General features: G+C 38.7%; 1 protein-coding gene across 4 annotated transcripts; it reads left to right on the forward strand.

Annotated features, from left to right (window-relative positions):
• Nucleotides 1-8,817: 8,817 nt before the first annotated feature.
• On the forward strand, nucleotides 8,818-27,560 carry LOC108980326 (GPI ethanolamine phosphate transferase 2). 4 transcript variants are annotated; one of them, XM_018951196.2, is made up of 17 exons: nucleotides 8,818-9,083; nucleotides 9,245-9,338; nucleotides 10,353-10,394; nucleotides 10,521-10,688; nucleotides 10,771-10,855; nucleotides 10,939-11,045; nucleotides 18,540-18,620; nucleotides 20,135-20,187; nucleotides 20,269-20,371; nucleotides 21,570-21,713; nucleotides 21,845-21,941; nucleotides 22,770-22,995; nucleotides 23,092-23,185; nucleotides 23,373-24,377; nucleotides 26,300-26,392; nucleotides 26,532-26,815; nucleotides 27,228-27,560. In XM_018951196.2, exons 1-17 carry the CDS (start codon nucleotides 8,959-8,961, stop codon nucleotides 27,361-27,363), a joined length of 2,937 nt encoding a protein of 978 aa, XP_018806741.1. In that variant the 5' UTR covers nucleotides 8,818-8,958; the 3' UTR covers nucleotides 27,364-27,560. The 4 variants fall into 4 exon arrangements, with proteins under 4 accessions (XP_018806741.1, XP_018806745.1, XP_018806744.1 ...); XM_018951200.2 differs by lacking the exon at nucleotides 8,818-9,083 and having other exon boundaries at nucleotides 9,299-9,338; nucleotides 10,543-10,688; XM_018951199.2 differs by lacking the exon at nucleotides 8,818-9,083 and having other exon boundaries at nucleotides 9,322-9,338; nucleotides 10,516-10,688.
• Nucleotides 27,561-27,919: the final 359 nt, after the last annotated feature.

Raw genomic sequence — 27,919 nt, forward strand, 5'->3', positions numbered from 1 at the left:
TTAGTATTTTTATTATATAGATATTTAAGGTCCAAAAAAAGCGGACTCAGATCATTATATTGCCAAAGAACTTCTAGAACCAAGCGTTGAAAGTTCAAAGAAACATAAAAACTAAAAACAAACATGGAAGTTGGGAGTAATGGAGTGGTTTTGATCTCATGATCTCGTGCCAATAGACTTGTAGTACAATAATTAGGGTTGAACCATTTTTTTTTAATCTGTAAGAGCTTTATTAAAAAATAGGCATAGCCAAGCATATAGGACATATACTAGTGCAGCACCTATGCATGAATTTCTAAAAATGTAAGGAAATCATGAATGTTCATACTATTAAAATTTATTACAATCGACCGTGAAATCAAGTATTAAGGAAAAAAAAATGAAAAATGTTCTAAGTATGTTCATTGTCTATTTACAATCCTTGAAATTTTGGCCATTCCTTTCCATCTATATGCACCACCATAAACATATCGAGTCTATTTTTCACATGGCTGCTATTTGAGAGTTACCTTGGATGCTAGTCGGCATGCAGCAACTATCCTTTGTGGCATCACTCAATGGAGTCCTACTCTAGCATAGATATCATCCCACAAGCTCATAGTTACATCACAATGCAATAATAGGTGGTCTATAGACTACTTTTCTTACACATATAACATCTGTGAGGGGAGAAAAAATAAAGGAGTCAAAACAGGCTTAACCACTAGGTCTAGCCCACTTGGATTAGGAGTTAGGGGACAAGAGGGGGGACAAGAAAAGTCAGGAGGTAAAGGGAGGTGTGGGGCTGTTAGGAGGTAGCGTAGGTGCCCGGGGGGGTTGGTGGGGTAAGGTGGGTGTATGACCTTCTTAAGGGGGGCGTGGTCAGACACGCAAAGGTTTGGCCTTACTTGCAGGGGCACACGCGGGAAAAAACAATCAGATAAATAGAGGGGGCTCTCTCTTCTCCTTGAGTTCTTCTTATTCTTCTCATTTCAGAGTTCTTATTCTCCAGAGAGAGTTTTTCCTTCCTCGTCTTCTCCTTCGAAACCAGATACGCAGGGAACTCCAGTGAAGGCCTCTTCTCCAGTAAATTTATATCCAGCATCACTATTATACAATGAGATATGAGAGACCATGAGAGAGTGTAAATAAGAATATTATAGAAGATTTCTCCTCCCCAAACCCTTGTGGACATAGGCTGAGTGCCGAATCTTGGTGTCATATCTCTTTACTTTTTCTGCACTTATTTTCTGTTTACCGCCATGGATGTACGCACTGTTGCCATACAACCGCACCGGAACGCTGCTGGGGGCTCCATATAACGTCGATCGAGGCCCAAGTCGCCCCAGTGGGCCGAGAATGACTATTTCTCCTCTTTCGGCCAATTGAGCGATTTTTACCGCATCAATAGTGGTGCCGTCTATGGGATCTGATTTCCTCTCTCAACCAGAGGTGGGAGAAGGACAATTTTTCGACTCACTGAATAAATCACCGGACAGACAAATAACACCATCCCAGATGAGTATTCTCAATTTCTTTAACGTTTACATTTATGAAAAATGGACGGATCGTGGGCGAGAAAAAGATTAAATCTTTCTTACCCAGGCGAGGGACTTAGTGAGCTCCACGCCCCTGCACTCAAATCGCTCTACCACATAAAAAAAAATACACTACTCGGGCACTTGCACTTCCGAGTTGTTAGTGGGCAAATACTGTGCACTTGATGCTCGATGCCTTTCGCGATCCCGCTTCCCACTCATGACCATTCAGGATGAATTTCTTCTTATTTTTGTTTATTTTCTTCTTTTTCTAGCCCGATGCTAGGGGTACCTTGTATCGGTTCAGGTTCTTGTAGCTACATGAATACTTAATGAATATAACTTTTGGCATTCCTTTTATCCTGTGATTGTGAGTCTGTGTCTTCTTGGTTTGTTGTCATCTTTCGATTTATTGGGGTCTGTCCTGTCTTGGCGCGCTAGCCTAGGGAATGAGTCTGGGTCAGAGGTCGTGACTAGGTAGGATCTGAAATTGACCACGTTGGGTGGCGAGGGGGGTTGGGACACTTGGGAGAAGAGTTTCCCCTACGCCGGTCAAAGCGCTAGCTTGGAACATCAACATAAGTAACTAGGCAGGATATGAAATTGACCGCACTGGGTGGCATTCTGACGTCGAGATGCGAGCGCGGAACATCGGCCTAAGCAACTAGACGAGATCTAAAATTGACGTCAGTGGGTGGTGAGGGAAAACTGGGGCACTTGGGAGAGGTGTTCCCCCTAACGCCAGTCGAGATTCGAGTGCAGAGCATCGACCTAAGTAACCAGGCGAGATATGAAATTGACCACGCTAGTTGGTGAGGGGATTATGACACTTGGGAGAGGTGTTCCCCTTGTGCCCGTCGAGGTTCGAGCGCAGAGCATTGCCCCTAGTGACCAAGTGAGATCTGAAATCAACTGCATTGGGTGGCGTTTGGACGTAGATGGTGGTCGTTGAGCTATACAATCCACATGTACACGCTTATAAATGAAAACATCACTTTTTATTATTTCCATCATTGGTTCTTTACATGAGGAGTCATCAGATGCAAAAGAAAGGAGGAAAAAAGGAGGCTTTAGCTTACATCGGAATGCCTCGGACCGCTAGTTGGCGAGACACTGGCTCGGTCGGCCAAGGGCGGTGTCAGGAAGCGAGAGGGTGTCCTCAACATTGACGAAGTTGTCAGTTTGGGATTTTTTGCTCAATTTCCGCCATGAAGGGGCTTAGGGGAAAAATGCCGCCCAGGAGTGCTGCCAAGGTGATCTTCTTGTTATGGTCATCCGTAGTTATCCACTCCTTGTTGAAGCGTACAAGTACGCCTTTAATCTCTCTTCCTCCCTTTGCTTCACTATGAGAAGGTAAGCAGCCGGTCGTCTCCTTTTCCTATTGGCCATGAATCGAGTCAAAAAATTAGCCACCCAGCTCCTCGAAGTTGCAAATGGTGCCTGGTCGAAGGGTGTCGAACCATGCCTAGGCAGAACCTTTCAACGTTAGGAGGAAAGCTCAGCACGCTATCTCCCCCAAGAAGTTATGGAGCATCATGTGAGTCTTGAATGTTTCCAGGTGCTTGGCCGGATCCTTCGACTTGTCGTACATCTCTATTTGTGGGGTCCTGAATTTTGGGGGAAGTGAGACTGCCATCACCTCAGCGTTGTAGGGTAGGTTCATGTTGTTGAGTAGCTAGTCCACGGTGGATGACCCTCCTGTCTTCTTTACCATCTCCTCATACTTGCTCATGAGACTGCGCAATTCGTCGCCCATCTGCTTATGCTCTTCGTATTCGGGCGGTGCCCCGCTAGTGTTTTGCAACTCTCCTTCCATCCGCTCAATCTTGCTTGGTTCGACACCTTCCTCAAACTCGGCATTCCCCTGCTTTAACATTTCATTATCTCGTTGGAGGGCTTCTGCATATGAGGTCAATCATTTCACAAGTTCATCAATTTATTTGAACCTTCCTTCCATGCTCGCCAATGTAGACTCTTGCTCGAGAGTCGAACGAGAATGCATTATGGCCGGCATACAAAAGGCACGCTGACACTATTAGGTTGAAATAATATCAAATCTCACAGACGACGCTAATTGTTGATGCGTGTTGTGTAACCGCTAGGCAACGATAGCTCCCTGTACTTGCGAGGGCAGAAAAAAGGGGTGGCAAGAGTGGTGGTGTCACCTCCGATGCCAAAGTTAGATCCTTTCTCTAGGTTCCGGGCTAGCTAAAAGCTATAAGATTTCTTGTGGGATCCTTCTGTCGCGGTAATGATCGCCTTTGTCTCGGATGACATGATATCACATTTAATGCGGCTACTCCTGTCGGCTACAGGGGTCTGGCCTTAGGGCTGTCCACTTCGAGCCGTATTTAATACGGTCGATCTTGCAGGGGACAAGATCTTGGCTTGTCTATTCCCATTAATGCGTGGTGACTAGAGGAACTGCTGGCTACCTTACCCCTTCATGGGCCCCTAGGTTCGCCTGGGCTTCCCCCAGTTAGGGGTCATGGGCCTTGGCATGAGGGGTCTAGGCCCAGCCTAACTGTGTACCAAAAATCCCCTTTCTAGTATCAATTTTATAACCTTTGGAAGTTCTAAGGAAGATGACATTCCATTGAGAACTACTAGATAGAGTCATAAGGTTTGCAATTGAATTCTCCTGTCTCCATGCAATACTGTAGATTGCTGGGTAAGCTTCCTTTAGTATTCGATCACCACACCATAAATCATTCTAGAATTTGATTTTGGAACCACCTTCAATTGCAAAACATATGTATTGAGAAAAGATTGTCAATCCTTGTCTTATGTGTTTCCAAAGCTCCACTTCATGTGATCCGTTCACCTCATTTGAGCACCATCCTTCTCACAATCCACTATATTTTAGATCTATTATAACCCTCCACAAAGCATACCTCTCTTTATGGTATTTTTACAACCAGTTACCCAATAAGGCCTTTATTGAAAGCCAACAAGTTCTGACTTTCCAACCCCCAATGTATCGGAGTGCAAACCGTAGCTGAATTTAACAAATGGAACTTGAATTCTTCGTCCATTCCTCCCATAGGAAATCCTGTTAAAGTTTCTCTAACCAGTTAGCCACCTTGCAAGGTAGTGAAAATAGTGATAAAAAATAAGTGGGCAAGTTGGAAAGAATACTTTTTGTCAAGGTAATTCTACCACCTTGGACAAGTATAGCCTTTTCCAGCTAGCAAATTTACGCTCCATTTTTTTCAACACCTCATCCCATATAGAGACTTTGGCTTAAATGAAGCACCCAAGGGAGGACTAGGATACTTCATTGGCAAGGTCGAAACTTTGCGCCACAGAATATTGGCCAAGATTAATATACTTGGAATATTTCCAACTGGAACTAGTTCTAACTAGGTGAGACTCACTTTCAAGCCCGACGCTGATTCAAAGCAAAGTAAGAGAGCCCTCAAAACTTGAATGTGATTTTGCATAGCTCTATAGAAGACAAGGTATCATCTGCAAGTAAGAGGCGAGTCATCTCAAGATTTTTGGTTCTTGCTTACCCCACCACAAATCCTGATATAAATCATCTTCCACGAGATCAGTGATCATTTTACGAAAAGCTTCTATTATGAAAACAAAAGTAATGGAGATGGGAGAACACCTTGTCTTAAACCCATCAAGCTTCCGAAGAAACCCATGGAATACTGTTCACTAATATGGAGAAACGTACGGTGGATATATAGAATTTAATCCAAGAGCACTATTTCTCCCCAAGGCCACACCTCTCAAGCATGTGTAATAAAGAAATTTAAGCTAACATGAGCATATGCTTTCTCCATATCAAGTTTGCATAGTAACCATAGTTCACCCAACTTAATTCTATTATCTAAACATTCATTAGCAATGAGAACCAAGTCAAGTACAAATGCATTTTGGGGCTTTAAAATAATCTTCTCCAATATTGTACTCAATCTCTTAACCAACACCTTCGAAAGGATTTTATACATTCCACTCACTAATCTAATGGTACAAAAATCCTTAATCTTTACCACCCTTGGCTTTTTTGGAAGGAGAGCAATGAAAGTAGCATTAAGGCTTTTTTAAAGTTACATCTTTCATGAATCTCATGGAAGAAGCTAATGATATCATATTTAACTAACTCCCAGCATAAGAAAGCCATAATGAACACATCTAGACCCGAAGCTTTGTCGCCTGCCATACTTTTAACCACAGTACAAATCGCTACCTCTTACAATAGCTTCTCTAGCCAATTTGCTTCTTGATGGTTGAGCAACTGAAAATCCAATCTTGATCTCCCCAAAAAGTATTCTGAGTGTAGTTGTTTATAATAGTTGGTGATGTGATCCGTGATCTCATAAAGATTTGATGTAATCCTCCCATCTACTAACAATGACTCAATTACATTGTGCCTTCTATACGAATTAGACAAGTGATGGAAGGACTTGGTGCATTTGTCCATTTCTTTTAACTATAAAGTCCTCGAATTTTGTTTCCCGGAAATCTCTTCTATTAAGGTCATTCTTTCAATATCTGAGGTCACAAGCTTTTTGCAAACTTTTTCTTATTTTGAAAGACCCTTCTCTTCCTCCACACCCACCAAACCCTATAATTTGCTAAAGAGGGACTTTTTCGGTGTTCCACATTTCCAAATATCTGCTAATTCCACTTCTTCGGATCTTTCTTTAAAGCCTTCAACTTACAAGCCATCGCGTAACTAGGATTGCCTTGTATGAGATAGGATGATCACCATTGTCTGACTCTCTAAATGAAGTCTTTTGATTTGAGCCACATGTTCTCAAACTTGAAATATCTTTTACCTCATTGGAGACCTACACAATCAATGCTAATAGGGAAGTGATCCGAGCATAACCTTGGAAGTCAGTTATGGATTAGATTCGGAAAATGTGCTTCCCAAGGACGAGAAGGATGTCCAAAAGACCTCCTTTTTATTTATTTATTTATTTATTTTTTATTTTTTTTATGGCGTTAAAAAAACTCATCATTGCAGAACTAGAGCTAGGACCTCCTAATCGTTTGCTTAGGAAGCAGGTGGCATTAAAATCACCCCCAATGCACCAAGAAAGGTACCATATGCTACAAAGAATAGCCGATTCATCCCACAAGCCTCTTCTCGTAATATGAATTAGGGCCATAAACACCGACAAATGACTATTGATAACTATCTTCAACATTCTTGAAAGATATGGCGACCATAAATTCCCCCACAAACTCATCCGTCTTTTCCACCACCTTGTTATACCATATTATCAAGATACCTCCTGATACAACCATCCCACTTACAACAACTCTACAAATTCCATATGATGCTAAGGGAGATGAACTCCAATTTTGTCTCTTGTAAACATACAACATTTACTTTCCAACAACAGAGTTGATTTCTTACTTTGATGTGATTCTATAACTCGTGCAAGCCCTTTACATTCCTAGAGACGATTTTGAACTTCATAAAACCACCGATTTTGCCCAACCCTTTGTCCTATCGCGACTCGCACCCCTTCATAATTCACTGACCCTGTAAGTCTCTTTAATTCCCTTTCCATTTTGTTGACTAAATGACACTCCATGGTTGAATGAGAATGTCTAGTTTCAATGGCTACGAGTAAGGCCAAGAATTGATATTCAAAATCAATGTAGAGGAATCATACACATAGTTGAATCTCCTTGGCTTTAAGTAGTACCCAATCTAATGCTTGTATATGATCATTCAACGGATATACTGAATTCAAAGGGGTAGGCTCATCTCGAGGATCGTCAACACAGGTGTCCATACCATCTGCTACCTCTAGAACCTTGTCTGCTGCTGATTAGAGCTCCTCCTTCTTTTTAATGTGTTTAGAGGCTTTTGGCATAAAGACTACTAAAGTACCAACATCTATTTTGGCATCTCCTACACCCAACGTTTCGGTATTATCCACCATCGGCATCTTAGTGCTCATTTATGGTACATCCCATTCAAACAGAGCAGCTGTAGGACTTCCAAATGTCTCAGAAGAGCTCACCAGCTCATTCTGACCCTCTTTCGTTGCCTCAAAACCTATCTCATGACCGAAACTGCCATTCTCTGCTTCTAACTCTGTCAACGGCCTCAACTCTGGTAACCCATTGATTGGGATCCCACCCTCCAGGTCGCCTGCTCCTGGCAATGGGTTCTATGTTGTCATTGGGCGATGGTTAGATGACATCGGCATTTCTTCCACCCTTTCCCCTCCATTTCTTTAGGTATGGAAACAAAATTCCGTCTGCCACAACCTCTGTATTCCATGAACGTATCGACCTTGAGAATTGGAACATCTCTGTGTGATATAGCTTCAATTACCATCCTGTGAGGTTGCAAAGAACTCATTTTTCTTGCCAATCGAACATTCCTCAAGTGCTCTAATGAACCAGTTTACCATGAACATCTCTAGGATCATCTTTTTCATAACCTTCTAACTTCTCTCTACCATATGGATCCATCAACTACCTTCTTCTGATAATGCGAATACTTTAGACTAAATGAGAATCTATTTCGAGAATTCCATGATCAAAATATGAATTAAACTCAAAATTTCATCATTAAGCACCAGCAACCATCATCACTGAAGTGTACGAAGATCAAATCTTAAAAGAGAGAGAAAAAAGCACATTGCACCATTTCTAAATGAGTTTTGAATAATAACTTTCCATACAAGATATGTACTGACAAATAATTATAAGAATCAAATTTTGTTGATATGGTATATTAAAAAGTGATGATAGTTTACAAGAGTAATATTACTTTTTTTTGCCGATTTATCACATATAATCACAATGGTTGATATGATATATTTTTTTAAAGCCTAATTGATTGTGAATTATATAACATCAATGAACATGATTAAGAATTGAGGAGTAGAAATCAATGAATAATAACCAGTTTGTAGTTATGAAAGAGGTAATGCTTTGGGATTTAACTGAATATAGCTTGTTGAAGAGCATTAAATTTTTACAAGAAAAATTATAAAGAAAAGAAGGGAGAAATGTATTTCTAATAAATAAAAATAAAAATAAATAAAATATGTAATCGTGCCATTTGGCTGGTTAGAGTGTAAGTACGGTTTGGATAGTAATATTTTATTTAGTTTAACTTATTATTACAATTTATTTTAAATTTTTATATAAAATATAATAAATAATTTAATTTTTTTAAATTTTAAAATAATAATAATATTAAAAAAATAATATTTTAATAATGTTTTATTTAATTTTTAATTTTTATCTGTTCATTTCATACTGTTAAAACCACACCTCAAACGTAGACTGTGCGAATTTGGGAGAAAGAAAACAGAAAAAGAGAGAAGAAAAAGCATTGTGGCTTGTAGCTTAGGGAAACATTTTGAAGAAGTGAGAACTAGAAGGGAGTTCTACATAGGAGACGGTGTCGTAGCTTAGGGTTTTCATTTTGATCCTTGTTTGCACCCTGCAAATGTCTTCTTTAACGTGCGCGAAACTTACACTATTCTCCATAGCTGGAGTTGTTATCCAAATCATTGGCCTCTCGCTCTTCGTTTATGGCTTCTTTCCCGTCAAACCAGCCCTCTCTGGCATCAGGTATAAATTCTGTATACCCCCCCCTCCCGCAAATAACACGTCACATTTATATACAAACTCATTTTCTCATCACTGAAAGAATTGGTTATTCATCTTTCTGTTTTTGAGACTTATAAGCTTGTATACTTTTGGCTTTCCTTTTCTTTCTTTTGTGATTTCAGCGGTACCGAGAGTTTCCGTGTGCCTCGGTGTAACTCGGTTCACAATGAGAGCGAGGGAGATCTGCCTCCGGACCAGCTAAAAGCGCTCTATGAGGTACTTCATATTTGTTTAGGAAGCCTGCTCATTGATTTGTGCTCTATGGAACCTGTATTTAGTTCTGAATCACTTAACATATGCAGCAAACAATCTGTGGATTTGGAGTTGGGCCTGTTTTCAGTTCCACGGCTGTAATTTCTTTTAGTGTACAGAGCTTATCCGTAATTGATTATTTCAGTTATTAATAAAGCAAGAGAAATAAAGCATAGAATGTGTTTGACAAAAGGACTAACAGAAAATATTCCTTTACAGCATTACGGCAAAGCACCACTCCACTTTCTTACACTTTTACAGTGACCAACAGACTATATATAGAACTCCACTCACAACAGATTCTCACTACACTGCCACATCACTAATTCTGTTACATTTAGAACCTTCATGAATATTTGCTGAGGTTCCAGAATATTCCTTTGAATTGCTGGCAGATAATTCGACTTCCTTAACAGTTATGAATAAATGGGTTGTTTGATATCGAGTAATATATCACGAGCATTTTCTTTTCATGAGTGTTTTGACTGATGGTTTTAAATGGGCTCAACATTGTGAAAATGTTGTGCGAGTATGCAAGCCTACCAAGAAAATAATGGTTTCCTATTTTCAAATTCTGGCTGAAAATTGGGATAGTAGCAGATGCAGCTGCTGGCTGGTAATGATGGTAATACAAGAGTTCTACAATGTCAAATATTTTATAAAAGCTCTCTATACCCCACAGGAGTATGCTTGTTTCTGTTGACGTTGTTGCTGACTTAGTGCTGTATTAATTCAACTGAGGGTCTCAACTTGACAATTCTCATACTTAATAATGATATCTTAGTTCTATATGGTTGAATCACATGGTTCTTAATGGAGCATGCAAGAAAATTCAAATGATACCTTCTGTATAGCTTAAGTATTTCTTTTTATTTTTTAAAATTCCTATTAATGCAATATTAGGTGGCAAAAAGTGAGTGGAATTGCTACTTATCCTTTTGTTACTAACTGGGAAATTGGTTACACATCTTAATGTAGGAACTATCAGGAATCCACCCGTTTGACCGACTAATTTTAATGGTATGTAAAGTTTGTTCTGTGAGCCAAATCTGTCAAATTGGCTGCTTTAGAAATCAATGCATGTTGGCTGTTAATGCGATAAAATGAATAAGAATCAGCTTGTCATTTACAACCATGTCAGTTTAGGTTATTGATGGTCTTCCAGCAGAATTCGTCCTTGGCAAGGACCATCAGCCTCCACCCAAGGCTTTGATGAAAGCTATGCCGTATACTCAGTCATTGTTAGCAAATGGAGTGGCAATTGGGTACCATGCGAAGGCTGCACCTCCAACTGTAACAATGCCTCGTCTGAAAGTGGGTGTGTTTGCAATCTTTTAAATATGAATAAACTGTTAAAACAAATTTTAATCCATTCTATTTTGGTGTAAAATTGCAGGCTATGGTTTCTGGGGCAATTGGGGGATTCTTGGACGTGGCTTTCAATTTTAATACACAGGCTCTGCTAGATGACAATCTTCTTGGTTAGTTGATACAGTCATGTTATAATAGTTTTCACAAACCCGTCTATGAATCCAATTGACATGTTCACTCTCCTGATGTGAAGGCCAGTTTTTTAGTGTTGGTTGGAAGATGGTGATGCTTGGTGATGAAACATGGCTTAAGTTGTTTCCAAGATTATTTATGAGGCATGATGGAGTTAGCAGTTTCTTTGTAAGTCCTGCATTTTTTGCATGCAGAGTACATCCTTTTGTTCGTGTGTGTGCTAAATACCTTTTTAGGTATTCATGAGTCCATTCCATGGGATGCACCCATTGAAGTCATAAATTCATTGTGTGAATACTTTCAACATCACCTATAAAAAAAAAAAAAATACTTTCAACATCATTTTTTTATAGCATATTATATTAATAAGAATAGACATAGCTCAAGTACACAAGGGGTATACAAGAGTTTACACCTAGTTAAGAAGAAGAAATAGTAACAAGAAAAATATGAAAATCTAGGCCATTACAATATACAACATTTGCCGATAGGAACAAAGTTTTAACAAAGAACAATCTAATCTCCTCCAATGTTCGCTCCTTATCTTCAAAAGTTTGATCATTTCTTTCCTTCCAAAGGCACCAAATAATACATATAGGAACTATCTTCCACACAACTGGATTTGTGGAATTCTGCCCAAATTCTTCCAATTGACCAGGAGCTCAACCACCGTAGCAAGCATAACCCAGGCTAACTCCAATCTTCTGAAGACATTAACCCATAGCAATCAAGCGACCTCACAATGCGGTAGAAGATGATCCACAACCTCACTATTCTTTCTACACATATAGAAAGACATCACCCGGCTTTTCTGTAAGTTATCCATAGTCAAAATCTTACTCAGAGAAGTTGTCCAAGTGACAAAGTTCGCCTTATTTCTCCAATACTTTTCCTTGGAAAGCTATCATGCTGCGGATTGATGAGGGTCCTTGAGTGCTCAATCTCATGGTGTACATGGTTTTGAAAAAATGGGCAAAGCTGCCAACTTCCCAATCATGGGCTGCCCTTAAGTTCACATTCCATTGGGTTGAGCCACCGGACATCTCCATGAGATCCGCCACTGATGCTTCCTATTTACACGCAATCCTGAAACTTGTACGGAATGTGTCCTTAAGGGCTCAATCTCCATACCATAAATCATTCCAAAATTTTGTTCTAGATCCATCACCCATCACTATTCTAGTGTGTCGAGCAAACACCCCCCAACCACTTTGTATGTACTTCCAAACTTTCACTCCATACACCCCTTGTACCTCCCTAGTACTCCACCCCTTCCACATACACCTGTAATTAAAATCAATCACCAACTTCCATAAAGCTTCCCTCTCCACGTTATACCGCCATAACCATTTCCCAAGAAGAGCCCGATTGAATACCCTCAAGTTTCTAATTCCCAACCCACCAGTAGAAATTGAAGAGCAAACCTTATCCCACTTGACCAGGTGAAACTTAAACTCGTCCCCCAACTCACTCCAAAGAAAATCACGTTGCAGTTTCTCTATTCGGATCGCCACACTTGTTGGAATTGGGAACAAAGATAAGAAATGAGTTGGTAAATTGGACAACGTGCTCTTGATTAGGGTGGTCTTACCACCTTTTGACAAAGCAATCTTTTCAAACCTGCCAATCTGCGTTCAATCTTCTCTATTAATCATCCCATATAGATTTAGCTCTGAAAGAGGCCCCCAAAGGAAGACCGAGGTATTTCATGGGAAATGAGGAGACCTTGCATCCAAGAATGTTGGCTAACCTCTGGTGATTACGAACGTTTCCAATTGGAACCAACTCCGACTTGTTTAGATTCACCTTTAATCCGGACACCGCTTTGAAGCAAAGTAGGAGTGCCCATAATGAATGGATAAGCCTTACAAAATATGAAAGTGTCATATGCAAACAACAAATGAGAAATGTTAAGAGTATCCCGATTGTCGTCACCAATCGAAAATCCAACCATAAATCCATTGTAACCATAGCGGACATCATTCTACTAAGCGTCTCCATAACAATGACAGAGAAGAAGGACAACAGATCACCTATCGTAGACTGCATGAACTGGTAAAGAAACCAACTGGACTGCCATTCACTAAAACCGAGGACCTCGTAGTCGAGATGCAATATCTAATCCATTAGCACTATCTCTCCCCAAATCCACACCTCCCAAGCAAGTGTAGTAGAAAGTCCCGGTTAACATGATCATAAGTCTTCTCCATATCCACATTTGTGGCTGTTACTAGCTCTGTCGATAGTTCCTTCTCTATTGTTTTTTTCCATTTAATTCACCGACAACGTTATGTTGGCCTATTGCGAGTTAGTCTGAAGCTTTTCCGGTGTGGGTGGCTAGTTCTCGGCGGCCGACGGTTCACATTCTCCTCGGAACCACCACATTTTTTTTTGATTGGCAATCAAAGTAGTTATTCATAAAAGTAGGCAAAACCCAAGTACACAAGGAGTATACATGAGAAATACCTAACTAGAGTTTACAATTGATAGTAAAAAGTCATGGACACTTAGTCCGTTACAAACAATGGCCCCCACCCACGAGAACAATGTTTTAAAGAAAAAGACTTTAAGCTTCTCCATTATCTTCTCACAGTTTTCGAAGCTTCTATCATTTCGTTCCCGTCATATACACCAACACATGCAAATAGGAACTATTTTCCAGATTGCTGCGACTTTTGAATTCCCTCGGAGACCTCTCCAGCTAGCTAGAAAATTCACCAATCTAAAAGGCATGACCCACGATACGCCAAGTCCTGTAAAAAAATAATCCCACAAGGTCCTCGCCACCTCACAATGTAGAAACAAATGGTTTGCTGATTCACCCTCTTTCCTACACATGTAACACCAGTCTAACACCATTATTTGGCGTTTCCTTAAGTTATCTATGGTGAGAATTTTGCACAATGCTGTTGTCCAAACGAAAAAGGCGGCTTTGGAAGGAGCTTTCGTCTGCCAAATACTTTTCCATGGAAATGTGTGCATGCCTGGACTCGTTAAAACTCTATAAAGTGATCTGAAAGTGAATTTACCTTTCGTGGAAGGGCTCCAAATCATTTGATCCATGGTACCCTCGGTCATACATACTAAATACAGTGCCACATAGAACTCTATGATCTCCTCCAACTTAGTCTTGAGTGGCCCTAATGAAATCAAACATTCCATTGAGGGGAGCTACTAGAAAAAAAGCAAGTGGTCCGCTATCGCTGCATCCTTCACTCGCGCAAGCCCAAATATAGCAGGGAAAGTGTCTTAGAGACTTCGTTCACCACACCAATTGTCGTACCAAAATTTGACACGAGAGCCGTCACCCACTACAATATGTCTCCGGAAGAACTCCCAACCCTTCCTTATGTATTTCCATAGATCCACCCCATATGGGCCATGTACTTCATTCGAACATCTACTACCCCATGCCTCCCCAACCTGTGCATCTATAACAGTCTTCCACAAGGCCCTGCTTTCGTGTTGATGCTGCCACAACCATTTACCCAATAGAGCTTGGTTGAATTTCATCAAGTTATGAATCCGCAGTCCATCCCTAGAAATTGGATTACAAACCATTGACCAGTTAACCAAATAGAACTTGAACTCATCCCCCAAACCACTCCACAAAAAGTCGCATTGTAGCTTCTCAATACGGTCGGCCGCTTTGTTGGTAGCGGAAGCAAGGACAAAAAATAGGCGGGTAAGTTGGAAAGAGTACTTTTAATCAAGGTGAGCCTACTACCTTTAGACAAATACAACCTCTTCCAAGATGCCAGTCTGCGTTCCACTTTCTCAATCGCTAGATTCCAAATCTGCTTTGATTTAAAGGGAGCACCCAAAGGTAAGCCAAGATACTTCAGGGGTAGAGAAGATACCTTACATCCCAAGAGGACGGCTAGAGCTGCCGCTTCGGGAACAGTCCCCACCTGTACCAATTCAGACCTTGAGAGGTTAACTTTCAAACCTGAGACAGTTTCGAAGTAGAGAAGTGGAGCCCTCACAGATTGGATATGCCCAAGATTTGCTCTGCAGAAAATGAGAGTATCATCCGCAAACAAGAGGTGAGAAACATCAATAGAGCCATAATTACCATTTTCCACCAAAAAACCATATAGAAACCCACCTTCCACAAGGCCCACAATCATCTTACTAAGAGTTTCCATGACAAATAAAAAGAGTAAGGGAGAGAGTGGATCCTCCTGTCTCAAGCCACACGAGGAGTCAAAAGAGCCCACTGGTGAACCATTCACCAATATAGAAAAGCTAACTGTTGTGATGCAAAATTCTATCAAATTCAACCATTTCTCACCAAAACCACATATTGTAAGTAGATAAAGTAAAAACTTCCAATTTAGATGATCATAGGCTTTTTCCATATCTAGTTTGCAAAGTAACCTTGGTTATCGAGATTTGAATCATCCATCCAACACTTCATTAGCAATTAAGACCGAATCCAGAATTTTTCTGCCTTTGACAAATGCATTTTGCGGCTTCGAGATTAATTTTTCTATCACCGTGCTCAATTGGTTTGCTAGCACCTTGGATAGAATCTTGACGATAGTCTCGAACATCCACTGATCCCGCCTTTTTGGGAATAAGTGCTGAAAAGGTAGCATTCAGACTTTTTTCAAAACTAGCCTTACTATGGAATTCTTGAAATTCCTGCATAAGGTTGCCCTTTAACACTTCCCAACAGATTTGGAAAAAGCCCATTGTGAAACCATCAGGGCCTGGGGCCTTGTCACTAGCCATACCTCGAACGACTTTGCATACTTCTCCTTTTTCAAAGGGCCTCTCAAGCCACCCTGCACACTGTGGATCTAGTACAGAAAAAGTCAAACCACCTACTGCTTGTTTCCATGGTAGTTGTTAGGCTAGTAGATGTTCATAATATTGTGCAATGTGGTTATTGATGATTGACTGATCCAAAGATACTGCTCCATCTATCATCAACATATTAATAGTGTTGTTCCTCCAGTGCGAATTAGCCTACCTATGGAAGAATTTTGTACACTTGTCTCCGTCCTTGAGTCATAGTACCCTTCATTTCTGTCTTCAAGAGATCTCTTCCATCAATATGACTCTTTCAAGTTCTGTAACTATCTAAGTCTTGCGAATTGTTTCGGATTTAGAAAGAGTTCTAACCTCCTCCTCACCCTTCAAACCCCGTAGGTCCTCTAGAAGGGAATGTTGCTGTAGAACTACATTGCCAAAGACTTGTTCATTCCATTGCTTCAAATCTTGTTTTAGCGCTTTTAACTTTTTTGCCATTATGAAGCTTGGAGAGCCTTGGAAATCATAAGAAGACCACCATTGTCATACCCTGATCTCTCACTTGGGAAAGGAGAGACATTGAAGTCACTCCCTATGCAACTTGGTAACTCCCACCAACTAAGAAGTCCTGCCAATTCTTCCCACAAAGACCTTCTTTCCGCATCAATATTAGGGCTGTAGGCTCCTGCGAAAGCCCACTGGAAACCATCCTTTACATTCTCGAAGGAGCATGCCACAGTGAATTCTCCCACACAGTCCTCTAACCTTTCCACCACCCTTTTATCGAACAGAATAAGAACACCCCCGGATGCTCCTTTAGAAGGCAGATACGACCATCCAACATGATGTCCCTCCACAAACTTCAAACTATTTTCCTTGTAATAAATCCTACCCGTCCTTTGAGACGCCCCTGGCTAGAGCTCCTCTCCCCTTCATCATCATTCATAGCCCACGTTAGTCTTTTGAGTTCTCTCTCTTTTTGTCCAAATTAAGAAAATGATCCATTATAGATTGCGCACCTTCAGCTTCAATAAATGTAAGTAATGCCAAAAATTCTTCTTCAAAACCCTCACATGTTATCCCCACACAATGCTTGATCTTTATGGTTTTCTGAATTACCCAATCTGACACCCTCAGATGAAACGAATTCAATGGAGTTGGTTCCGCCCCCTCAACAGAGGACTTGCCCCTTCCGACGTCCACCCGACTTTCAACCATCATTACCTCTCCCTTTGTAGCCTTGAAAACAACCAGAGCCCTGTCTAGTGCACCCTCCTCTGAGTTACCCAGGTCTCCCACACTGTCTGAGTCGACATAATGGGTTTTCTCGGCAACCAGACCACTTTCCGATGCCAAGATGCCTTCTTGCACGGCGTGAAGGTCAGAGGTCGCCAATTGGAGTTTCTGTGGCTTCTTGCCGTGCTCCATCCCTACCGACTAACCTCCTGTTGTCTCCTCTGCAGGGATCTGAGATATCTCCTCCACCGGCGCCAAGGACGGCACTAGAACCGCCACATAGATCAAGATATATCAAGGCTCGATTCCATTTTGTTTTTCCCCTTGTCTAGGCCCCTTGCTTGAGGCCCATTGGAGTGGCTCACCATATTAACCCTGGGCTTCATGGTTTGTTTCCCCCTTCGCCCTATCAAAGCTTGAGATTCCATCCACTGGGTTGTAGCACTGGGCCATTGGGTGGACTAGGCCCTTTGGATGGTTTCATCATTTGTTTCCCCTGGGCCACTGTTGAGGAGCCTGAGCCCAAGCCAAGTCCGTTCTCGTTCCTTTCTCTACACTTCGAATTAAACTATTCACTTTCTCTTGCAAATCCGCCGACTGCATCTTCATCTCCCATAGCGTACGACAGACACCCCCCTCTGCCAAATTTCCATCATGCTTGACACCACCACCTCCTTTCAATTGATCAACGGGTGGGCCTGCAGTACGTTGTGCCTTCATTACACTCCATTGGCCGGCAAATCCCTATAACCTCTCCCCTGTTTTGAGCTGGGGCCAATACCATCGGCTACTTAGTGCCTCCTTGTAGGAACGATTATTCTTGTGATGAGCCTCCGTCGTTGGCACCAGAACCAACTTCCTTCCTCCATTAATTTCCTCCATTTGACCAGAGCCCAATCTTCCTCTGATGTGCCCCGCGTTACCCCCAACCTCCAAACTGTCTAATTTCTTGCAGAGTAACCACCAGTTCTTCCATCTCCTACTGTCCATTTCTTCTGGTATGGATAAAAAGCTTCGTCTGCCACCATTTCCATACTCCACTAGTGCTATGAAACGCCTGTGGACATTAGAACATCTCTGAGCTACAAAGCTTCCATTGCTGTCCGTCCCTTAAAGAAGCATAAAATTCCTTTTTATCGCCTGACGTACAGTCCTCCAACATTTTGATGAACCATTTCACCGTATAGAGCCCCAGTAACAGCTCCTTTGTGACTTTCCAACTCTCCTCAATGATATGAATGGAGTTGCCTTCCGCCGTGACTGTAAAACCTTTAGACTCTAACAAATGCTGTTTTGAGGCACCCATACTGTCAACATCATGATTGACAGTATCTTGATATTTATCCCTCACAAGAATGTTGCATGCTTGCTTGTAATTATTTGAATTGCTTCTATTCAGTTTTTAGAAAATATGTTTCATACCTGAATAAAGTGGTGATATTGTCTTATGTTGTGCACATGTGTGGGCTTGGTTATGTTACCATGATATCCAGTTAGGTCAGTATTCTTCCCTGGCAGGTCATTTCTGGTAGGCTGCCTTTTGTCCAGCAGTTAATGAGCAACCTGTTTTTTGCCGTTTACTTGTGATGTTTTTTGAGCTCTTGGTTCAGATATGAAAATTTTAGCATAAGCTAATTGCAAAAGTACTCAAGTTTCTTCTTGCTACAGGTAAAAGATACTGTACAAGTAGATCATAATGTTTCTCGACATTTGGGTGATGAGTTAAGCAGAGATGACTGGCATCTTCTGGTTAGTACTTGTTACTTACCAATAAGTAGTAAATGGTCAATAGTTTTTTCCAGAACAATATCTTTTTGGTACTTCCCTGGTGAAGATCGTTATGATGTCTTTAAATTAGCATGTCTGCTGACAACATGGGTTGCCTCTGTGCTTTTAGTGTGATTACCTTACATATAAAAAAAAAGCATTTCTACTGACTGCTGCATTAGCCATAATATATATTTTTCTGTCTTTAATTTATTCATCTGCTTGTTTTCTTCGGCTTAGTGCAAATGCTAGGGAGCCCATTCTGGGCTCCCCTTTTTTTTGCCCGATTGGGTTTTTTATTTTTATTTTTAGTTATTTTTTTTGACTTAGTGATTAAGAAAATATTGTTTAATAATATTGTGAATTTTTTTTAAAATATTTAAAAGTGTTAAAAAAATGAGGTGAAAAAAAAACCAAAAAATCTTTAATTTTTTTTTTCACATCATTTTTTAACACTTTTAAATATTTTTAAAAAAAGAAAAAAATTCACAATATTATTAAACAATATTTTCTTAAAAAAAAAAAATCCCAATCTGGCAAAAAAAAGGGGAGCCCAAAACGGGCTCCCTAGCATCTCTCTATGATTTTTCTCCGTTTTTACTTTTTTGCTGTCTTAATGGAGTGGTCTGTATCAGCTAGATCTATTATTTGGCTTACTTCTGTGAGTTCAGGACTTGAATGTCGTCTTCTATGTTGTCAAGCAATTTTGGTATCTTGTGGCATATAACGAGTCCATGCTGATACTTATAAAAAAAAAAGAAAACGATTCCATGCTGATACTTGAGAATTTCTCAACTCTTCCCTAATTTGCTCATATGGTACGATTGGAATATTTAAATATATCTTTTGAGCCAAGCCTCAGGAAGATGAGACTATTATAACAAAGAAGCCAATGAAAAAATTCATAATTTGTAGTAAATGGAAGGTCTGCTCTTGTGTTGTAAGGACTGTGATGTTTTTTTTTTTTTGATAAGTAAACAGATTTTATTAATAAAGAATGGGCAAAATGCCAATTACAAAACTCTTATGCCCTAGCTAAGTAGGAGTAAGGACTGTGATGTTTCCAGGCGATATGCAGCTTTCACTGGGCAGAATCATGAAAAGATTTGTGTTGCCATTCTAATTTTGTTCAGATAAGGCTTTTTTGTGTTTGGTTTGGCCCTCTTTTTAGGTTTGACTGTCTTGTTCCTCCTACCCTTACTAGTTACCAAGCATATTTGTAATGAGAAATACTATGCATCAGCCACTATTCATAGGGTGTGGGATAGTGAATAGTGGCCGATGAGAATAATTTTTCATGTATAATATCCAAAATCTTCACTCTCCTATACTTGCACTTTCTGTGTTGCAAAAGCATCCAATGTACTTTTTCAGGTTGATGTTTGTGTTTCATAATTCTTCATATTTAGATAAAATTGAAAATTTGGATGAGGAATTTAATTTCCATTTGGAGTCATACTTCATTTTCTTGAATTTAACTGAAGCTGTTGTTTCAGATTCTACATTATCTAGGCTTGGATCATGTCGGACATATTGGTGGGCGTAACAGGTATTGTACTATGAATCTTATCCAAATGTTTTTATGATATCATTTTTTGAGCTCATTTTGGATTTTGTGAAATCATTTCAGCATCTTAATGGCCCCTAAACTTTTAGAGATGGACGAACTGGTGAAGATGATTCATACAAGTATTATTGCAAATCAAGATAATGGCCAAGGACGGACACTTTTGGTTTGTGATACCTCTTTCCTTTTTTTAGTTTGCTTGGTTGATATGTAATCCAGATTGCTTTGATGTATATCACTTAATGAATATGCAAATTCTTTATTACTAATGTCAGCGTAGTTTGTGAGCTTGATAAATTTTCTTTGGCCACAGTTTAAGATTTTAGGCTTTTGGGATTACATATCTCTTATCTTTTTATTTAAAAATTGTTGTCTTTTCGAGCGTCGGCCACAATTTTCTAAGAGTGCCCCTTTAGTATATTGAAGGTGATGAATTAAAGGCCCTATGGGGAGTGTTTTCTAGCCATACTAGACTTAGGTTGGTGATAGCTTTAGGACTAGATTCTGGCATGACTTATGGTGTGGTGGTAGGGCCCTCATGAAAGCTGTTCCAGAGCTGTATACTATAACGCGTGCACATGAGGCTTTAGGGGCTGATCTATTTGAGTTCTCCAGTGGCTCCCGTCTGTGGAATGTTTGTTTTTTCTGAGCACTGAGCTGCCCATAATTGAGAGTTCAAGGAGTCGTTCAATCTCATCTACTCTATAGACTGTCTTGTACAAAAATATGATAGAACTAAACATGGATTAATTTTTTCATCATTGTATTCAATAAGAATGGTAGAAAAATTAAAATGTAAAACATGTAGTTCTTTATTTTCTTTAGTTGAACAGAAACAATTAGGAGATAAATGAGTATTTTGTATTAAATTTGTGGTTGTGCATAAAACACTACCTTTGTCATGTGCTTATAACTTAATGGTCTCCATCTTTTTCGTATATGAGGCAAAAAAGAAAGTGGACTGAAACTAGTCAATTAATTTATATTATATGCTCCTTTATATATGACATTAAATGCTTGAATTGCATTATATGTGATTTTTAATATTATTATCACATTGAAATAAATTATTCAAAATTTTCATGAATTGCCCAATTTAGTTTGTTGAAATTTTGAGGATTGAAAGTGGAATATGAAGGAGCTTAGAACTTTATTTTTCAATTCTTTGTTCCTATGGGTAGCTTCTCTAGATTTTAAATGAGCTGAGCTTCCATGCTTTTCTTATTTCTTTTCCTCATTCTATTTTGGTATTCCTCTTGTAAACTTCCCATGTTCTGTTTTTTAATAAAATCTTCAGTTACTTATACATAAAGAAGACATTAAATTTCTTATACACCTGCCTCTTTTTTGAATTTTGCATATAGGCGGTAGTAAGTGACCATGGCATGACAGACAACGGTAATCATGGAGGTTCTTCATATGATGAGACTGACTCCCTTGCTCTTTTTATTGGCCTAAAAAATCATGCCTCTGAGCATGCTTCATACACCGTCAACACTGTTTACCAGGTAGCTCACATTTCATGTTTCTTTTAAGCTGTTTTCGCTCTTTATTTCAATGGAACAGATGTTCAGTTGTAATAGATAACTGCAATTCAAGACAGTAATTTCATTACTTGCCTCTAATTCTTGTGATCCAGGTTGACATCGCACCCACATTAGCTCTTATATTTGGTGTGCCAATTCCTAAAAACAATGTAGGTGTCCTTATCTCGGGAACTTTCGATTCGTTTACAGGTCATCTCTCCCTCTTTCTTAGGGTTGGTTGCAAGAAGAAAAGAAAGTTTGACAAAAAGAGTATAAAGAAAGAATATAAATGAAATGAGTATTAAAGGAAAAAGCTACTTGAATTATGAAAAATTCATTACTCAATCCTTTCAAAAATTAGATTTCAGCTCTACTTTCGTAAATGCTGTCTAATGTAACTCTTTGTTTCCTTCTAATACGTGATTAAATGTTTATATCAGGAGGCATTTTATGTTACATGGATAATGTGACACCATTCATCATTCTTGGGAATGGATCAATGTCTAAATTGTTTATGAACATCTGAAACTTTTCCTTGAGATCATTGACAGATCAATGATTTTAGGAGCTTGGCTTGATACTTTTTATGCCTTTAGTGGTTTCTTGTGCGTTCTTCTAAAGTGAAGTTATTTTTGGTTTGTTTAATTAATTGAAGTCCATGCTGATTTGTTTTCAATTGATTTGTCATTCTAATGAATCAAATGTTTATTAAATGTAAACTCAGGTTCTTAATAATCATATGCACATCTGAAAATGATAGATTTTTTTTTGATAAGTAAGAGCATCTGAAAATGATAGATAATGTCGACATGTTTAGTGTACCAGAATGAAGAATAGACTCTTAATAATTTCTGTAGTATCAAATCTTGTCTTAGATTAGTCGGATTAAAGGCCAATGTGGAAAATTACTACATTTTATGTTCATATAATTGTGAACTTGTGGATGCAAATTTAATGGGATTATGGCTTCATTGAGTTGTGTTCATAGATATATGAACTTTTGTCCTAACATTGTTTCCTTGTTTGTGATGAATACAGATGAACAACATCTGAAAGCATTGGAGTTGAATTCCTGGCAGTTATTCAGATTACTCCAAGCACAGTTACCTGGTTTATCATGTGAAAATTCCCCATGCGAGAGCTTTATTGATGATCAAGGGCCTAGAAAAAGTAAGTGCAATGGGAATCTGGAGAATATGATTTGTTGTTTATACTTGAATGCCGCAGTTCTTCACAGTTCATGGAAGTCTAAGAATGTCTCCAGGTGGGTTCATACGGTATATTTCATATTAACCATGAAAACAAAATTCATTGCAAACATGGCTGATGCCCAGTGCTGCTTCATTTGTTATGATTGTAGGTCTTATAGTAGGGCAGATTACAGTAGCATAGTTGCAGCATATTATGAGTTTCTGAAAACTGCAAGTGAATGGTTATCACGCAGAGTCACTGATGTATGTTTATTCCTTTTTAAGAGTTTCTGAGTTGATTGAAAGCCTTTTTCCAATGTGAAGATGAAATTTTTTTTTTTTTTTTTCTTTCCCGTGTGAGGGGATGCATGCAAATTACTGACTTTTTTCATCCTGATGATATTGCTTTCCTATTTTATCCCTTATACTGAAAAGTTCTACCGTTTTGCAGAAACCTGTTAACCTACTTGCTTTTGGAGTTGCAGCAATGCTGCTATCATGTCTGATACTGTCGTGCCTTATATTTCATGTCTGCAAAGAATTTTGCTTTAGACAGAAGAAAAACTTTGACTTAGTTGATGGTATGTGCAATTGGAATTTAGATGAGGCTTTTATTTTGGGTGTCATCTTGATTGTTATTATAAGTATGGGTTCAAGTTCTATGGTAGAGGAAGAGCAATATATTTGGCATTTTTTGACTTCCACATTGGACCTGTTATTACTCCGTAAAACGATGCAGTTACTCCCTGTGAAAAAATCGTTCAGATTGTATGAGGGAACAAAGAAAATTGGTTTCCAAGTGTATTCCATCTTTGTGCTTATTATTTCTGGAAGAACTTTGAGAGGCTGGCATCAAGGAGGCGTGAATTGGACCCATCTTTCCGATGTTTCCAAGTGGCTCGAGCAGGCTGGGAGCAATAATGTAAAACTCGTTCAGCTAGTCTCCTGCCTCCTGATCATCAGCTTGTGTTTTTTCACTCTGTCTGTACTGGGATCAAGGAGGAAATTTGTTTTGGTGGTTGGGTTTAGCTTTTTGGTGTTTGGGCTGTTGGTGTTGCAACATATCATGATATATCAGGAGAACACTATTGTGCAATCAAGTTCTACTGCTACCTTAATGGTACAAATCATCTTTGCAGTTCTGGGCATTACTGCAATTGGAACTTTCATCGTCTTGCCATTGGTTATGCCTATTAGCATATCTAAGAAACACTCAAGTCATGATAGCTACATGTCAACTTCTGATCCTATTGAAATTCAAAACAAGTATCCACTAGCGGAATTAAAAGATTCTTTATATGTGATTGGATGGACATACATTTGCTACTGGTGTCTTCTGCAGCTACTGCTCCAACAACCAGTTAATGCAGTGCCTATATTATTAATTCTAGTGCAAATTCTGGCAAGCATGATTTATTCTTCTTATAGTGGTCTACATCAGAAGCAGTGGGTTGAGGTCAGTTATGTTATCATCTGGTTAATGAGTACATATTGGTTTCCTCTCTTGTATGTGTTGAAATCAAATTTTTATTGTTGGTGCTGATAGACTGTTCAATCAATAAAGGTAATCATGCTGGAAAATTTTTAAGGGGAGAAATATGAAGGAGCAGGCTTAAGGGTGACATATTCAAAATTTGAGTTTCTTAAGGTTTAATTAAGAGAATTTAGAGTTGTATGGTATTCAAAACAGCTGTGTGGATGGGTCTTATCTCAGAACAAGGACTAAGAATCCAGGCTCAGATGTTGATGGGGTTTATCAGTATAAAATACGATATTACTAACATTTAGATAGATACTACATATTGATTCAATTCATACCGCCAAGTGAATGCCTGCATCTTTGACTAGTAGCAACACCATAAAATGCAAGTAATTGCAGTATTCAATCAGAGTGTTGAAACTCAAACCTAGCGATCAAGATGAGTTCAATGTGTTTAAAGCATTTTCACCAAAAAATCAATTTCTTGAGAGCTGATAATCTTGCTTTATTTGGGATGGGGCCTCTGCCAGTTTAATGGAATTGATAGGTAGGGATGATGGTGCTAATTGTGAGGATTTTTGTTTTTGTTTTTGTTTTTTTCCTGATCAAGAAGGCTTTCAACTTGACAAATGTGTCATTCATGGAGGCATTGTAAAATCTTTGAAAATGTTATTGTGTGTGCCCCTCTTTCCTCGAAAGCACTTTGTAGGTTACATATATGATATCTTTTCTTTAATGTGAATTCTAGTTTCCAGAAAAGTTGGAATTATAAAGAGAGATTAGGGCCAATTTAGAGAAGTTTTATATGTAATCATGTTTCTCCTAATATCAATATATGATTGAATGTTAAATTTGCATTCTAGGGTGTACAATTTAGCTTGTATATAGGTTTCATAATGTATACACAAAAAATATAGGTTTCATATGTGCCATTCTTTTTAGATGAATTGGGTAAATATATTTGAAATTCAGAAATTGGGAGGGGCATGAATATAAATTAAGGTGACAAAAGTTGGAATATTTGGTATGCGTTAAGTATTATTATCTGAAGTTGTGTGCTTTTGTTGATACCTAGCTCTTTCTAGGTTTCAATGGAGGAATTGTAGCATTGTCACTTTCTTGTATCTCATATTTTTATTATATACGAGGGTTGGCTTTGAGATTGATGCCATAATTGAACTTGTACCAATCTTGCAAAATAGCTTAGATGCAGTATTGCATCGTATCTAGTCGCAGACTTGCGTGATGTGCAAGAATCGCTAAATTTATTAAATTTAGAATGCTATATGTTACCAAACTTGTGTGATGTGCAAGGATAGCTGAATTTATCAAATTAGAATACTATATGTTACCAAGTTAGCATAGCTTGGAGCACCATAAATAGGTATAACTTTTGAAAGAGCTTCAATGCTAGTGATTTTCAAAATTTGGTTGAGCACCTTGATCTTCTCTCCTTCCTCTCCCATTTGTATCACAAACTTTGCATGAGTGGAGACACTAGAGAGAGAACAAGATCTATTTACCTTGCTATCAAGAGTCATAACTCACTGTCTCTATAGAAGTTTAACCTTTATGAATCTCTTGCTTAAAAAACTAAAAAGACATGAGGTTTGAGACCAAAAAGACATGGATAAGGAAAACTAAATGACTATTAACTTGGAATGAAGATTAGTAACTTGATATATTATTTTACATTTAAGAACTTTAATTTAATTACATGTATTATTTAATTTTCATTTAATCACATAATGGGGTAATTGATCATGAAGCTGAAAAAAAAGCAATGCGTCTGGTTTCCAAAAGTATATATCATGATAAAATGTATACACCATCTTGTTTATGTTAAATAAAATACAATTCAAGTACTAATGCTGTGCTATTTTATTTTCTCCTCCTAGATTGCTGCATTGTACTATTTGGGAATGGCGGGCCATTTTGCCTTAGGGAACAGCAATACTTTGGCTACTATTGATGTTGCTGGAGCTTTCATTGTACGCCACCTTCTTGTCTAATGCAGTTTACTAAAAGGAGAAACAAGTACTTTGTAGTGTACAAACATTATTTTCTGCACTGTGTTTGTGATCCAAGAAGCAATGAACATTTAATTTTAATTGAATTTTCCATTGCCAGGGCATGTCAAGTTACTCGACACTACTATCTGGCATCTTGATGTTCATCATAACCTATGCGTCCCCCATCTTGTTTCTTATTAGCATGGTGATGTACATCTCAGTGAAGGACACAACCCATCTCCTAATTTCCCAGAGTGCAGATTCAGGATATCTTCTCAAGATCATGCTTGCATTGCCTTGTCTGGTTCCACTGGGCGTGAATTCCATTCTCTTGACTGCATACACCATCGTACTGCTGTTGATGAGGAATCACCTATTTGTTTGGAGCGTCTTTTCGCCAAAGTAAGTTTTCATTGGATCCGACCTGATCGTGAATAAATAATTGAAATGCGAATATGAACTTTGGCATGTAGTAGTAAGCATGGGCCAAGGGATTGGTTTCATTCCATTATCCTAACTGAAATTCATCATATCCTTCTTTGTCTTCTGGTGTTTTTCACTTTGAAAGGATGAAATTTTAGCATATTATCCCCCACTTAAGTTTACATCAATTTTAGTCTGTTACGTTCTAGTTGGCATCAATTTACATCAATTTAAGTTTACATCATACCCTCTGCGCCTCCTGACCTTTTTAGTTGGCATAAAAAGTAAGATACTGATTTGCTTGTTTAATGTTCTACATTTAGCTCTTTCCATTCTATTTTGTTTTTTTAAAGTGCCTTGATGTAACTTATTGTGTGCATTTTTCCTGCAGGTATCTCTATGTCTGCGCTACAACTGTATGCGTCTATATAGGTGTATCTTCTGTGGCTCTAACTGTGATCTATTCATATTTGGTGCTGGCCTTCCGGAAACGCATGCAGTGCTCATCTAATACTGACGCAAGATAGAACTTGGCCCCCAAGAAACCCAATTTTGATGCTTAAAAAACCAATTTACAATTTGTTCCCATTGTTTTCGTTACACTTCAAAACTATGGTATCAACATTGAAGTCAAGGAATTAGTTTTGAGGTTTTTTGGGAAATATAAGTTTTAGTAGAACTTACAAGGACGGTGTCTATATCTCTTCGAATTATATAAGATAAATACTACAGTCACAAAGAGATCTTATAAAAGTAAACTTATAAATTGATATAGTTTCATATGATACGTTAGATTTATTTTACAATAAAAATAGTTTTATAATTTAATATATTATATCAAATCACGGCAGTTTGTAAGAGATCTCTTTGTAACTAAAACATTTTTCACATTTTTCATTGTAGAAAGAGTTTGGGTTAGAAAACTTTAAAGAATTGTATCCGTTCTTATTTGTGGCCAGTAACTGCTCATCTTTTTTTTTCCTACTCACCAGCTGCTTTGTTATTTGAGCCAGAGAAACACCAAGACATGAGGTGGTTCGAATCTCTAAATTTAGACTAATCTTGATTTTTATGATTAATTCC

The sequence above is a fragment of the Juglans regia genome, chromosome 11 (assembly GCF_001411555.2).
Source record: "Juglans regia cultivar Chandler chromosome 11, Walnut 2.0, whole genome shotgun sequence".
NCBI lineage: Eukaryota > Viridiplantae > Streptophyta > Magnoliopsida > Fagales > Juglandaceae > Juglans > Juglans regia.